The sequence below is a fragment of the Schistocerca cancellata genome, chromosome 8 (genome assembly GCF_023864275.1).
Source record: "Schistocerca cancellata isolate TAMUIC-IGC-003103 chromosome 8, iqSchCanc2.1, whole genome shotgun sequence".
NCBI classification, from domain to species: Eukaryota; Metazoa; Arthropoda; class Insecta; order Orthoptera; family Acrididae; genus Schistocerca; species Schistocerca cancellata.
Window position 1 is genome coordinate 221,684,405 of NC_064633.1, and position 15,331 is coordinate 221,699,735.

General features: G+C 41.7%; 1 protein-coding gene across 1 annotated transcript in view; it reads right to left on the bottom strand.

Annotated features, from left to right (window-relative positions):
• Positions 1-15,331, bottom strand: part of LOC126095473 (synaptotagmin-10-like) — a 574,091-nt gene that overhangs the window by 258,011 nt on the left and 300,749 nt on the right. The window contains exon 5 of the mRNA XM_049910262.1: positions 14,621-14,789. Within this exon, the coding sequence (XP_049766219.1) occupies positions 14,621-14,789 (169 nt within the window). The remainder of the gene's footprint in view (positions 1-14,620; positions 14,790-15,331) is intronic.

The window sequence follows — 15,331 nt, forward strand, 5'->3', positions numbered from 1 at the left end:
AGGTGGAAGGAGTATATAGAGGGTCTATACAAGGGCGATGTACTTGAGGACAATATTATGGAAATGGAAGAGGATGTAGATGAAGATGAAATGGGAGATACGATACTGCGTGAAGAGTTTGACAGAGCACTGAAAGACCTGAGTCGAAACAAGGCCCCGGGAGTAGACAACATTCCATTAGAACTACTGAAGGCCCTGGGAGAGCCAGTCCTGACAAAACTCTACCATCTGGTGAGCAAGATGTATGAGACAGGCGAAATACCCTCAGACTTCAAGAAGAATACAATAATTCCAATCCCAATGAAAGCAGGTGTTGACAGATGTGAAAATTACCGAACTATCAGTTTAATAAGTCACAGCTGCAAAATACTAACGCGAATTCTTTACAGACGAATGGAAAAACTGGCAGAAGCCGACCTCGGGGAAGATCAGTTTGGATTCCGGAGAAATACTGGAACACGTGAGGCAATACTGACCTTACGACTTATCTTAGAAGAAAGATTAAGGAAAGGCAAACCTACATTTCTAGCATTTGTAGACTTAGAGAAAGCTTTTGACAATGTTGACTGGAATACTCTCTTTCAAATTCTAAAGGTGGCAGGGGTAAAATACAGGGAGCGAAAGGCTATTTACAATTTGTATGGAAACCAGATGGCAGTTATAAGAGTCGAGGGGCATGAAAGGGAAGCAGTGGTTGGGAAAGGAGTGAGACAGGGTTGTAGCCTCTCCCCGATGTTATTCAATCTGTATATTGAGCAAGCAGTAAAGGAAACAAAACAAAAATTCGGAGTAGTTATTAAAATCCATGGAGAAGAAATAAAAACTTTGAGGTTCGCCGATGACATTGTAATTCTGTCAGAGGCAGCAAAGGACTTGGAAGAGCTGTTGAATGGAATGGACAGTGTCTTGAAAGGAGGATATAAGATGAACATCGACAAAAGCAAAACGAGGATAATGGAATGTGATCGAATTATGTCAGGTGATGCTGAGGGAATTAGATTAGGAAATGAGACACTTAAAGTAGTAAAGGAGTTTTGCTATTTGGGGAGCAAAATAACTGACGATGGTCGAAGTAGAGAGGATATAAAATGTAGACTGGCAATGGCAAGGAAAGCGTTTCTGAAGAAAAGAAATTTGTTAACATCGAGTATAGATTTAAGTGTCAGAAAGTCGTTTCTGAAAGTATTTGTATGGAATGTAGCCATGTATGGAAGTGAAACATGGACGATAAATAGTTTGGGCAAGAAGAGAATAGAAGCTTTCAAAATGTGGTGCTACAGAAAAATGCTGAAGATTAGATGTGTAGATCACATAACTAATGAAGAGGTATTGAATAGAATTGGGGAGAAGAGGAGTATGTGGCACAACTTGACAAAAAGGAGGGACCGGTTAGTAGGACATGTTCTGAGGCATCAAGGGAACACAAATTTAGCATTGGAGGGCAGCGTGGAGGGTAAAAATGGTAGAGGGAGACCAAGAGATGAATACACTAAGCAGATTCAGAAGTATGTGGGTCGCAGTAAGTACTGGGAGATGAAAATGCTTGCACAGGGTAGGGTAGTATGGAGAGCTGCATCAAACCAGTCTCAGGACTGAAGACCACAACAACAACGACATCTTTTTACTTGTATCTAGGGAAGTCAGGTGAAAACGAAACAATTAGAAAACGAACTGTTTATTACTTGGAAAGTAATCACCGTAACAGTTAATACATTTACCCCACTGTTAGACAAGACAGTCAATGCCTTCATGGAAAAATGTTTGCGTTAGTTTATGGAACTGTGATTGCACCCAGGCGCTCGCCTCTTCGTCCGTAGCAAATGGTCGCCCACGAATGTCTTTCTTCAAGGCTCCAAAAATGTGGAATCCGCTTGGGGAGAGATCGGGACTGTGTGGAGGATGTGTAAGGGCTTCCTAGCGAAAATTGTGCAGCGCAGTCGAAACGACCTCCCAAAAAAATGCCCGCGCACATGTTGTGTGTGTTGTTTCCTGTACGCTGCGGAAGTTCCGCTGGGAAGCCCTTACACGTACAACATACAGTCCCGATCTCTCTCTCTCTCTCTCTCGCTCCCCCCCTCCTCCCCCCAATGCGAATTCATATTTTTGGATCCTTTAAGAAAGACATTTGTGGGCATTGATTTGCTGCAGACAAACAGGTGCACGCCTGGGTACAATTATGGCTCTACAGACGACAAGAAACATCTTTCCATGAATGCATTGGCCGTCTTGTCTTACAGTGAGATAAAATGTATTAACAGTTATGGCTATCATTCTCGAAATAATAAACTGTTTACTTACATTTTACCCTTATGTCCCGTTTCCATTTGACTTCCCTTTATATTTAATTTATCAGATTTCTTCGTGTAGTTCAGTTTTTTCTATTCGTCTTCTCTTTTAAATATTGTCCGCATGGTTACGACTTCTATTGTAACTCAGAACCACCTCTTATTTGCAGTGACATAAAAACTTTTCCGGCGAGTAGCTTTCATGAGCTAATTCTCCGAGGCCTCATGTGAGAGCATTGCTAAACGTACTTTTCATAAGTATTTTTGTGAAATAAATGAAGTATCACTGCTTGCAAGTTACGGTGAATGTAATCGGTATTGGTAATGATTTTCTCGATAATATCAAATACTCCCCGCCAACCTTTCGCCAAAATCTTGATAGTTTTGCTTCATCAGAAAACTATGTCCAACCTGTTGTTCTTGCGGAGTCCAAGAAAAAGCACTTTGGCTCCATTTTTCAGTATTTGAAAATAGAGGATGATCTAATAAAAATCAGAGTGCAAGGAAAATAATTATTTAAAGTAAATAGTGAGAGTTGTGACTTAACTATAATAGGAGCTCTTTTCATTTTATTGTTTAGGAAACTTCATTTCACCCCTAGGCGCTAACTGACTCTAGGTTGGAACGCGCTGTTTTTGTGAGTAGGGTGGTTGGATTTTGGTTGACCACCTCATGATTACAGTCAGCTAAGTGTTTCGCGTCACCCGATTTCAGCGACCAGGGCGTTGGAGTCTGGTGACAGGTCTGTACCGTGTTCAGATCCCACGACGTACTAAACAATTCGCACATACAAAACACTGAAGCCTACTCAACAAAGGAAGGAAGGAAAATTAGATTTGCAACATAAGTTTGGAATAGCAGGTTCCGGATTAAAAAGGGTGTAAGGCAGGAAGTAGTCTTTCGCCCCAACTATTCAAGAGTGGAATTAAAATTTAAGGGGGAAGGGTATAAATGATAAGAGTTGCTGATGACATTGCTAACCTCAGTGGACGTGAAGAATAATTACAGGATCTGCTGAATGGAATGAACAGAAGACGAAAGTAATGAGAAGAAGCAGAAATGAGAACAGTGAGAAATTTAACATCAGAACTGGTGATTACGGAGTAGATGAAGTTAAGGAATTCTGCTGCTTTGGCTGCAAAATAGTTCATACGGACGGAGTAAGGAGGACGTAGAAAGCAGACTACCAGTGTCAAAAATAGCAGAGCATTCCTATCCAAGAGAAGTCTACTAGTATCAAACATAGGCCTTAATTTGAGGAAGACATTTTTCAGAATGTACGTTTTGAGCTCAGCATTGTACGGCAGTGAAACACTGACTGTGGGTTAGCCAGAAAAGAAAAGAATCGAAGCGTGTGAGATGTGGTGTTACAGAAGAATGTCGAAAATGAGGTGGACTGATAAGGTAAGGAATTAGGAAGCTCTTTGGAGTATCGTCGAGGAAAAGAATGTATGGAAAACACTGACAGTTGAAGTGACAGCGTAGTAGGACATCTGTTAAGGCATCACGGAATAACTTCCATGGTACTTGAGTGAGCTGTAGAAGGTAAAAATTTGCAGAGGAAGAGAGAGATTGAAATACATCAAGCAAAAAAATTGAGGCTGTATTGCAAGTGCTAGTCTGAGACGAAGAGGTTGGCACAGGAAAGGAATTCGTGGTGGGCCGCATCAAACCAGTCAGAAGACTGATGATTCAAAAGGAGATGGAAGCGGAAGGAAATCGGCCGCGCGCTTTTCCCGACAGTTGCCCTAAGCGATTTAGGGAAACCATAAGTATACTTGTGTGAGAACAACGAGCAATGCGGTTCCCCATAATACAAGATGGTAAGCGCTGGGAAACACCGCAAAATGGTTGGTGGCGAGGAAGGCGGAGCCTTTCCCGACTATCTCGCTGGATATCACTGCTTTGAGATGCCAAGCCGCGAGACGTCAGAAGACTGTAGGGCTGTCGCGACGGTGCAGATAGCAGAGTTCTTTGTACTCCGGAGTCTGCGCTCCCCCCCAGCGTTAAACGAGTCGTGTTGTTTGCCCACGACTGCCGGTGATGTTCTTTCAAGACGATCAAAGCACCTCGTGAGCCGTGACAGCAGCTTGTTTGCTTTTAACAACAAATCATATCAAGCCATTTTTCTGTTAGTTTGAGCACTCGTTAGAACTTAAACGCTGAAGGCAGTAGCCATGTGTAATACATCAAGTGCTGTAGGAATTTATCCCTTCAACAGAAATCTGCGGTACCATCTGGTTTTTGGGAACATTTGAACCTATTTTCATTTGTAAAATATTCAATTGAAGAGTCTGGACGTTTATAAAGTTTTCTAGAACTCGGGCGTAACTTTGCCACATGCATATTTTTCCGTTTATACGTATATCGAAGTTACTTAAGCTACGATAATGCACCGTGAGAATTTATAATTGTTAGTAAAAGTGTGTAAAGTATATTATTATCACTTATTCTTATTTTGTAAAGTCATGTTAAAGTCATTCAAAACAATTGTTACCATTTATTCTGTTACTGATATACAATCGATATCCGATTAAGGTATATACTTAATATAAAGCTAAGAACTTAAGAAATATTTACTCTAATTTTACAGTACTGATATTAGCTGTTAATTTCATAAATCTCTATAAGAGTTTACATTTGGGGAAAATAAACTGTAAGTGGAAAAGACTACAAAACTTAAAAACGGAAGTTACCTGATATTAATTTGATTTATAGATCTTTCTGGAAGCTTCCAGAACAATCCGCAACATATTCAGGTTGTAACTGGTATAAGTGCACATATTTTTACTGGTGACTGAGGACAGTGTACTGAACAGCATTATCCCAGTATTATTTGCAGACTAAATTATAGAAATTTGCAACAGAATGTTTTTAGGTTGGGTAGTACCACCAAATACATGTGCCAAGAGCAAACAATTAATGTTTATTTTTCCCACTGGCAACACGTCAGGTGGTAAAATGTGACATGTGGACGCAAAACGATTAGTCTATACTGTAAGCATAGTTCACTTAGTGGTGCAGGTATGACCGTGCAGAAAATATCACGTAGTAAATTATGTGATGTATTTGGGGGAAGACTGTTTAATTCAGAGAAAAAACAATCAATATACTGATGTGTATACATATTAAGATAGCACTTATGCCCGTTACATGCTATAAACTGTTCCTGCTTTGCGCCAATTGCGTCAGACCAGTTTTGTATCAGAGAGAGTGAACACGATGGGAAGGTCTTTGCTTGTGGTTACAAAGACAATGGATCGCTTCTTAACTTTAATGTACATTCTGAATTTATATTTGCCTTGAGATTTGGGGCAGTTTTTGTGACCATGGATTAATTAAGGTTAAATGGAAATAAAACATCATAATCTGGAAACAAGTTATTAGAGTCTGGCGTGCCAGAAATCCAGGACCTAATGAGGTGTATTAAGACTAGGCCGCACCTGACATTGACGTTATTTGCAAGTTACGTAAATAATTGACAATATGTGTGAAAATTGACAATATATGTGAAGATTTCTCTCTTGAACGTCATGTGTGCACATTGCATGTGAATTGGTTTACACTCATGAAGCAGTTCCATTTAAAATTAATATTTGCTGTGTTGAAAATTAAGGAAGGATCTTTAAAGATCACTCTGAATTGGCAAGTAACTCGATTACGCACATGGCTCATATAAGGATTAAACCTTCTACCTGTATGTTGGCTCACAGCCACTCCCTATACATCATCTTCATACTTGGAGATCTCAAGGTCTGCTACAAATTAAGTATATCGACATCAACAATTAATTTTTTTGGTAGAGTTCTTCTATTGATTTTGTTTTGCTGTCGCCCTACTAATGAACATAAAAGGTTTTCGCATAAAAAGTAACTGGACGCTATTGCTCTAGCACCCATCTCCAGGACCAACGCGGCCGACGTAGGCTTCTTCGCTGACACACAGCCCGAAGGAAGTCTGTTCGAATCTTGGTGGTGAACAATTATTATTGCTATTACTTGGCCGGCAAAGGGCAGGAGAGCTGGTGGCGTACAGTTCTTCACTATTATGCTATACACCAAAACCGAAAGTTCCAGCTATCTTTGTGGAGTGAGGAGAAGTCACACTTTTGTTGATGATCCGTCTGTCGGGCGAGTATGTTAGTTTCCGTGACCCAAGAGCGCCCATAAGATGGTTTTTAAGAGGGGAGGGGGGAAGGGGGATAGACCTTAAGGTATGAAGTATATTTAATATTTTGGAAGACGAATATCCAGTTTTAAGTAGCCAAACAATTCCAGTAAGGCTCAGTTAAAAATCCACGTAATACCGACTTTTCAATCATTTTATTGAAAGAACAGTTCCTGGTTACAGTATATTTTTTCCTTTGCCTGAGTATTATGGGTGTGGGGCGTTCAGACCCCCTTGGCCCCGGTGTGGGCGTCCTAGCTGTGACCCCCTTGATGCCCTTCAACTTTCAAGAGAAGTGGGCTGTGTACCGAAACCAGGTTCCACGCCCCCAATTTTCCCATTATTATCAACAATAAAATCACGTATAGTAATCACTGCCCTGTTCGCAAGAGAATTACACATATAAACAGTTCAAATGTGGTCTACCGGTAAAGCTTGTAGCAGATTCTGAGCCAGTGGAGTTCGTCATTCTCATGGAGGTAACAAAGAAGGGAGATGGCGCTTTAAACTTCAGTTATACGTTGTTTTGAAGTCAGAGTGGGCGGGGCCGCCATTCTAAATACTTCAAAACATTAGCAGTCTACTGTTTACAATTGCTTCTTGTTCAATATTTCAGTTGTGTGCACTTAACAGCCGTTTTAAATACTAACAATTACAGTGCTCTGAATAACATAGTGTCAGGAAGGCAATTTCGAACGTTTTTCTGTTCTTGAACGCGTATTTGCTCTGGTAATACGACACATTTGTGCTCGTTAATGTAGCTTGCTTTTCGTTGATATATTTGAAATAACCAAGGAGAGAAGGATCTGATGTGAAAATACCACCTTCGTAATCCATTCAATTCCACTCCTACTGTATTTGTATCGATAGCAAATGAAGCTGAACTCCGAAACCAATACTTGTTTGCTTACTGGTACTGCTTCTTGTTCGTCAGATTTTGAGTTTTCAACTCGTATGCACGACATTTTTAATGTTCACAGTTGCAAAAAACGTTGCGTTCTTTGTTAGACCATAAACGTGTGCAATGAAGAAAGAAGCAAGGCATGTTATCGTATACTGTGCATGTCGACAGAGTGAATGGTTATTGGAATATCACCGGAACAGAACTGATAGGAAATCTAAAGTCAACTGACACAAATAAAAGCACTAGAACAAAAGTAAAAAGCAAAAGCATAATTAATGTATACAAAAGAAAATATTTCTTGAACGGCTCCACTTACGAATGAAATGTGATCCCTTTAAACTTTAGATTATGATGGGATCGATTAGTATACCGGTAAACGACGCAAGCTGGCATTTTTGATGAAACAACTGCGTCGCTACACAATCAAAGCACCAGACGCTATTTGGGATACGATCACGAAAGTCAGTAGAAATCCCCAACAGTCGAAACTGGGCAAGGGCACGTCAGAGTGACGTCACGGGGAACTAGCACCACAGTGAACCACGGAAGTATAAATGCGGTGAACCTAATGTTTTTGGGCTGCATAAGATGGCGGACGTCGGGTGCAAGTTTGTGACGCAATAACAACTCCCTTTTTTTTTCACTCCCATGGTTATTCTCGTGGTCACAACAGTTCTCTTTGTAACCAATATCATGAAAACCCAAAACCGTTTTGTATCATCTGGATATTTAAGAACGTGTGCGGGTTTACAACAGGTAATGAAAGAAGAAGCATAATTTACTGTGAAATACGTAGCCTGACGACAGAAGTGAAGCACTCAGAAAGGAAGAAGGAAAAAAAAAAAAAAGAAACGTCACGGATTAAGACGGCATGTGATGATATTTCACTGATTACAGCAGCAAACCATATTGACAAAGAACTTAGCAGCATGAATCCACTTATCAGTATGACACTGCACCCTCTCCGTCACAAAGCCGTTATGTCCTCTCCTCGGGCAACCTGGTCCGCTACTGTTATAACAGTTTCTTAATGTCCAATATACTGGCACTAAGACACCTTTAACGTCCAAGGTACTCCCACACATGTCGTTCTATCGGAAACAGTTTCCGGGGTCTTGGCCACCTTCAAGCACACATTTGTGCTATATGTGAACGACCATTGACCTGTTGATAGCGCTTGAATGTTCGGATGATGTCGCTGAAGTGTACATCACTTCGGCGACCGACTTCCTGTGCTGAAAACCCTTCATGCCTAAAGTGACAACGTTTGCACTGTCTGGTCTGGAAATGACCCTCCACGGCTTGTGGACAAACAATACACGCAAGCCACACTGTCCAGCTCACTGAGAGTGGTTCAAATGGTTCAAATGGCTCTGAGCACTATGGGACTTAACATCTATGGTCATCAGTCCCCTAGAACTTAGAACTATTTAAACCTAACTAACCTAAGGACATCACACAACACCCAGTCATCACGAGGCAGAGAAAATCCCTGACTCCGCCGGGAATCGAACCCGGGAACCCGGGCGCGGGAAGCGAGAACGCTACCGCATGACCACGAGCTGCGGACCTGAGAGTGATTGTCACATTTTCTTCCATTACGTAAGTGGCCGTACGTAGCAATCTTCTGTAGTCAAAAGAGTATTGAGGAAGAGGTTCCCAATCAACAAACACGAACTACGGAAGACATGATGATGGGTGCAAATTATTTTCGTATGTTTATTTTAAGCTGGAAGTTACTGTATCCCATGTAAAAGTGTAATTTGCAGCTGTATGTCTGATTCTAGAACATCTGCATACAGGACTTTCCTTTAAAAACCTCTAGGATGTGCAGAGCTTGCCTGGTGGATACTAATCCGAAAAAGAACAGACCGGGCGGTTTTTTCAAAAAATGTTCAAATGTGTGTGAAATCTTATGGGACTTAACTGCTAAGGTCATCAGTCCCTAAGCTTACACACTAATTAACCTAAATTATCCTAAGGACAAACACACACACCCATGCCCGAGGGTGGACTTGAACCTTCACCGGGCGGTTTTTTAGTTAGAGGGTGTCGGGAAAGTACAGACAGGGCTTCAGTCTTAAAGGGTGCAGAAAAAACTCAGGAAAAGGATTGACAGAGCAACAACCAATACTTGTAAATTGTCGCAGCTGTATTGGGAAAGAATCAAAGCTCCAAGCGTTAATAGAAAGCACTGAAGCTGAAATCATTATAGGTACCGAAAGCTGGCCAGAGTCGGGGATAAGTTCAGTCAAACCTTTTACATAAGAACTAACAGTGTTCAGAAACGACAGATTACATACAGTTGTATGATAAGAAGTTTCTGGCCTAGTGTCCTTCCCTAGAGTTTAGCGACGTTGGATAGCGTCTGGTGGTGTTGCGGGCACGGAACACGGTAACGAAAGTACAGTATGTAAGCGAAGTTGACACGGTTCTAGGCGTTCAGTCCGGAACCGCGCGACCGCTACGGTCGCAGGTTCGAGTCCTGTCTCGGGCATGGATGTGTGTGATGTCCTTAGGTTAGTTAGGTTTAAGTAGTTCTAAGTTCTAGGGGACTGATGACCACAGATGTTAAGTCCCATAGTGCTCAGAGCCATATGAACCATTTTTTGAAGTTGACACGGACGGGGACCCTCCCTAGCGAAGACATGGGCTGCAAAAGATGAAGTTCATTGAGGAAAGCGGCTTCGGCAAAGGGCAGGTTGTTATTACGCAGAGCGTGTGGGCGAGTATCTCGAGAACGGCGAAACAGGTCGAATGTTCACGTGCTACTGTAGTGAGCATCTAACGAAAGAGATAGAAGAACAGTCAAACTACCACTAGGCGCTAAGTGGTTGGACGTCCACGACAGTTCACATAAAATGGGGTTCGGAGGCTTGCCTGCTATGTAAAGTAGAATATATGGTGACTGGTAACCTGTGGCATCTATGCCGAAAGAGCACAATTCTGGTGCACGTACAAGTTTTCGGAGCACATTGTTCATCGTACACTATTGAACATGGAGCTCTGTAGCAGACCACCCCTGTGTGTTTACATGTTGACCCAATGACATCTCTAGCTACGTTTGCAGGGGCTACGAAACCATTGGGATTCGAACGCCGCTCAATGGAAACTTGTCGGTTCTTCGGGTGAATCACGTCTTTGCTACGCCACGAACTCCGTCATCGAGTTGAAAGGCGGCTCGAGACGTGGAGTGCGCCACGGACGCAGGCTGGTGGCAGCGGTATTATGCTATGTGAGACGTTCTCCTTCGCTTGCATGGGACCTGTGGTAGTTATCAAAGACACGCTGACAACTGCGAACCACCTGCATTCCTTCATGCTTGATGTCTTTCACGACAGCGGTGTAATCTTTGACAGTATAATTGTCCATGTCTCGGAATCAGGACCGTGCTACAGTGGTTGCAGGAGAATTATAGCAAACTCACGTTAATGTCTCGGCGATTAAATTCCCCGGATGGAAATCCTATGGAACCCATCTAGGTCGCTATCGGGCGCCATAACCGCGTACGCATACCAGCTGCCCGTTATTTACGCGTTATTACATGAGCTGTGGGTAGACATCTAACGCCACGTACCTCCACAAATCTACCAACATACTGTCGTATACCTGATAAGCAGAATCAGTGATGTATTAGTTTCAGAGGCAGAATTCTTCGTCACAATTGGAACCCAAAATATCTTGGTGTCATCCTGGATCGTACACTATGCTTCAAACAAGACCTTCTTAACTTAGCTCAAAAGCTGAGGACTCGAAACAACATCCTCCATAAGCTATGCGGAACTACCTGGGGATCTTCAGCAACCACCCTGCGAACTTCAGCTCTGGGCTTGGTATACTCAAGTGCTGAGTATTGTGCACCTGTTTGGATGAATAGTCATCATACAAGGCTTGTTGATACCCAGCTGAATACGACAATGCGCATAATATCTGGCACAATCAGATCTACTCCAGTTTATTGGCTTCCACTGTTAACCGGTATAATGCCTCCTAATCTACGCAGATGTACTGCCCTTCTGAGAGAATTCCACAAGATCTCCAGGAATTCTAACCTACCCGTGCATAGCGACCTGCCACTTTTAAGTCGCAAGAGACTGAAATCACGTCATCCAACTCTGTGCGATGCTGCTGACATGGTTGCTAAGAATTTCAAACCTCTTGAAGAATGGAAAGGTCGGTGGGAAGCAGTGACAGATGTGCACCTGCATAAAATCTTCTCAGGTGCTAAACTTCCAAATAGATTCGACTTACCACGCAAGACCTGGTCTACTCTCAACAGAATCCGTACCAGCCATGGGCGATGCAGGGATGCTCTCTTTAAGTGGAAGAAGCTGCCTGATCCAGCTTGTGACTGCGGGGCTCCATTCCAGACTGTTCACCACATTGTCAGTGAATGCAGGATTCGAGCCTATCACGGCGCCAAAGAGGACTTCCTGCTAGCAACTCCAGATGCAGTGCGCTGGACTGAAGGACTGGATATTCAGTTGTAAAGACAAACTTAAGTTTCTTGTGTGTCAGTATGTACATATGTATATGTAATTTCATGATATGTCTGTATTAGCCATACGCTAAATAAATAAAAAATAAGTGATGTATTTTGTTCCAAAGATGGACAAACAATCTAACAAGCGGGTGGTCACTGTGTTTCGGCTCATGAGTGTACGTTACCTTAGCGACAACGCCACGAAATACGTTCGGTTTGAGTTTTAGAATCCGGAGATTTGGTTGGTTCTTACTGCTATTTTCCGCAGAGCACGCAGATTCCCAGCCGTGCCTACGCGTCAGCCTTCTCATTGGTCCTTTTGAAAATGGTGCCAATTAGGGGAGAGATTTTCTGCCTCGCTCCCCACCTCAGAGCATTATTGGTCGGAAACAGCAAAATTAAGCTAAACTAGGAGACTGTTTATCATCTTTACTTTGGTTTTGCTGGACAGAATTCGCAATGTCTGCCACCATTGAACGGTGAGTTCCTCCTCCGGCGAAAAGCAGCCAAGTTACAGAGCGTCCAGAAAGAGCTCAGTTCGTTTCACGCTTTTGGACAGTAATGACTTGATACTGAGCGATGGATTGGTAATGATTTCATGTTAGGGGATGGAAGAGTACCTCTTGATCTGGGAGATCATGGAGTGAAGACTTATTGCTGGACGACTGATGAGGTGAGCATTGCGGTCGCAGAGGAATGTTTCCACTCGAGTTCTAAGGACAGAAAGAGAGCCGAACTCTGGATATCCAGCCACTACTACCATTGCCTTACACATTACGTTGCGAATGTGGTGAGATGCACCATCGCTGTATTCAACGATTCAGTAGAGACGCGATATTAGTTTACTTCCTTCAGAAGCCAGTTACTCCATTTTAATACTCCGCAGCCAGCTAGTTGGCTTTCAGTACGTGCTTTGGTGAACTCACTGCTGTTCGGTCCTATTTATCCGTGTTCCTCCTGCACTTTACTAAAAATGCGTTTAGTCACTTTGACTCAGTGGGTAAGCCATGTATTTTGTTTTCCGATAATAAATCTGACTGTTATAGTGACCACTTGTTTCTATTATATATATAGACTAGCTCAGCGCCCGCTTGTCCGCTCGCTTCGGCTGTATGGCATACAGAGATTTTTTTATGCAGTTTTGTCATATATCGACATGGTTGGAGACCGTGGCTGTTATATAAAATAAGTTGTTGATGGTGTACAGTTCTTATTTAATCGAATTTTTATTTTGTTCACAAACTGAAACACCTTCTAAGCTTTCCACGCTAATTAAGGCCATATAAGCATCGTCTTTTCGAATGTACTTCTGGAGTCCGCAGTTTTTGTTAATCATGACTTTTGCGTTCTTTTGGAGATGTTTCCATAGCAACTTCCATCACCTAAAAAATATTTCTTTATATCTAGTCGAGAAGTGCTATATCAATTTTCATGAATTTAGCTTTAATTTTTTTTAACGTAACGAAATATTTTCTTAAAAATTTTCATTCGCTATTGCACTCCCTTGGGGACTGAATTTCACTGAAACACATATTGTCTTAATTTCAACCGAAAAGTCAGATACCACCCGTCATAGATGTAGTCTTAAAATTCCTTTAGTAATTCTTTAGTAATTATTAATTTTGAAAAAACTTTCACCCTTTGTTTTACCCCCATAGTGACTGCATTACAAAAATGCTGAAACACATATTTTTTCATCTGTAACGGAGAAGTGAAAGACCAATTTTCAAAGATTTAGCTTTAAAAATGCTTTCACAATGAACTAATTCCATAAAAACATTCATCCCCCATTTCACCCCGTAGAGGTTGAGTTTTCAAAAACAGTGAAACACTTATTTTTTATTTCCAACTGAGAAGCCAAATTTAAATTTTCAGATTTAGCTTTAAAAATGCTTTCCTACTAAAAATTTTCATAAAAATCTAATCCTCTATCCCAACTCCTTGGGGGTTTAGTTTGCAAAACCACTGAAACACGTATTTTTTGTTTGTAGCCGTGAAGTCAAATACAAATGTTCATAGATGTAGTTTTAAAAGTACTTTAGTAGTTTTTTTAATAACGATATATTTTCAAAAAAACTTTCACACTCTATTTTACCATCGTAGGGCTGAATTTCCAAAAACGCTGAGACACTTATTTCTTTATTTCTGACCGAGGAACCAAATACCAATTTTAGTAGGTCTAGCTCCACATTTACCTAGGTCACGACAATTTTTTTTTTGAAAGAAAAAAAACCTTTATCCCCTGTTTGACACCGTTATGGTTGAAATTTCGAAAAGCCCCTTCTTAAACTAGGTCTACAGTATAAGCTACACAACTTATCCAAATTTCTATGCTTAGCGATTTGGGCTGGGTGATGATGAGTCAGTCAGTCAGTCAAGATATTGCGTTTTATATGTAGAAAGATGATGGCTCCTCTCATTAATTTCACTATGTGCGTGGTGCGGTACCCATATTCTCATGTTTGATTGGGCCCAACGTTATTAATTACCATTTAGTAAGACGTTTCCGTTCCGCGACACTGTCATTTCTTTCAATTAATTTGCATGATCATATGGGGTGTTTTCCTTCTGTGTAGTCACCTGCGGTCGGTTTTTAGCATAATAGGTGTATGTAAAACAGCGCTACCGACACCCCACAACATCTCGACAATTCTGTGACGTTGCGTCCACCGTTCGGCTTCTGAATTCGATGACTGCAATCAGCCGACTATTAGCAAGTCGCCATTACGTATCACTTAGTACTGGAAGATAAATTTGTATGCAGTGCTTGCAGTGACTGACCTGCGGCGCGCAGAGGATGTTCATGGTGTACTCCATCTCCTGCAGGAGGTCGACGCTGTCGAGCAGGCCCTTGAGGACCACCTGCCCGATCAGGTCGTGGCGGGAGAACCGGTCGAAGTCGTAGACGGAGAACTGCAGGTACCGGTGGCGGAGGTCGTCGTACGGAACACTGCAAGATACAGAGGTGTGCTTCGTTAGACGCTGAGGATCATCTGCACGACGAAATTACGCTGGAGAACTGGAAAAACGCGTCTGCTTGAAGAACATTCGCACGTGACTGTTCTAGGTACTTATTCGGCCAAGTTCTCGCAGTGCTTTCGGGACTGAGACGAAGCTTTCTCGCACTAAGACACAGAAAGTAAACAAACGGGATTCGATCGTGTGAAGTTTTGCAAAAATGGAGGGATCATATAAATGGCAAAAAAAATGAAAAATGTACCTCATTTGCCACAAACTTGGAATTTGCGCCGTAACCTCTAGAAATTTCGAAATAATTGCCTGACCACAATACAGAAACATTTGATTAAACTGAAATGTAATATTTTGATTATCGTATAAATTATTAATTCATAGGTTCTAAAATTAACATGAAGGTTTTCGGTGTGTTGCAGAGACGTGAGAGGTATAGAAATAGAATAATGCTATTTGAGATGTACAGAAGTACTGCTTTTTTTTGCGGATTTTAATGTTGATGTAATTCGTTTCAATTTA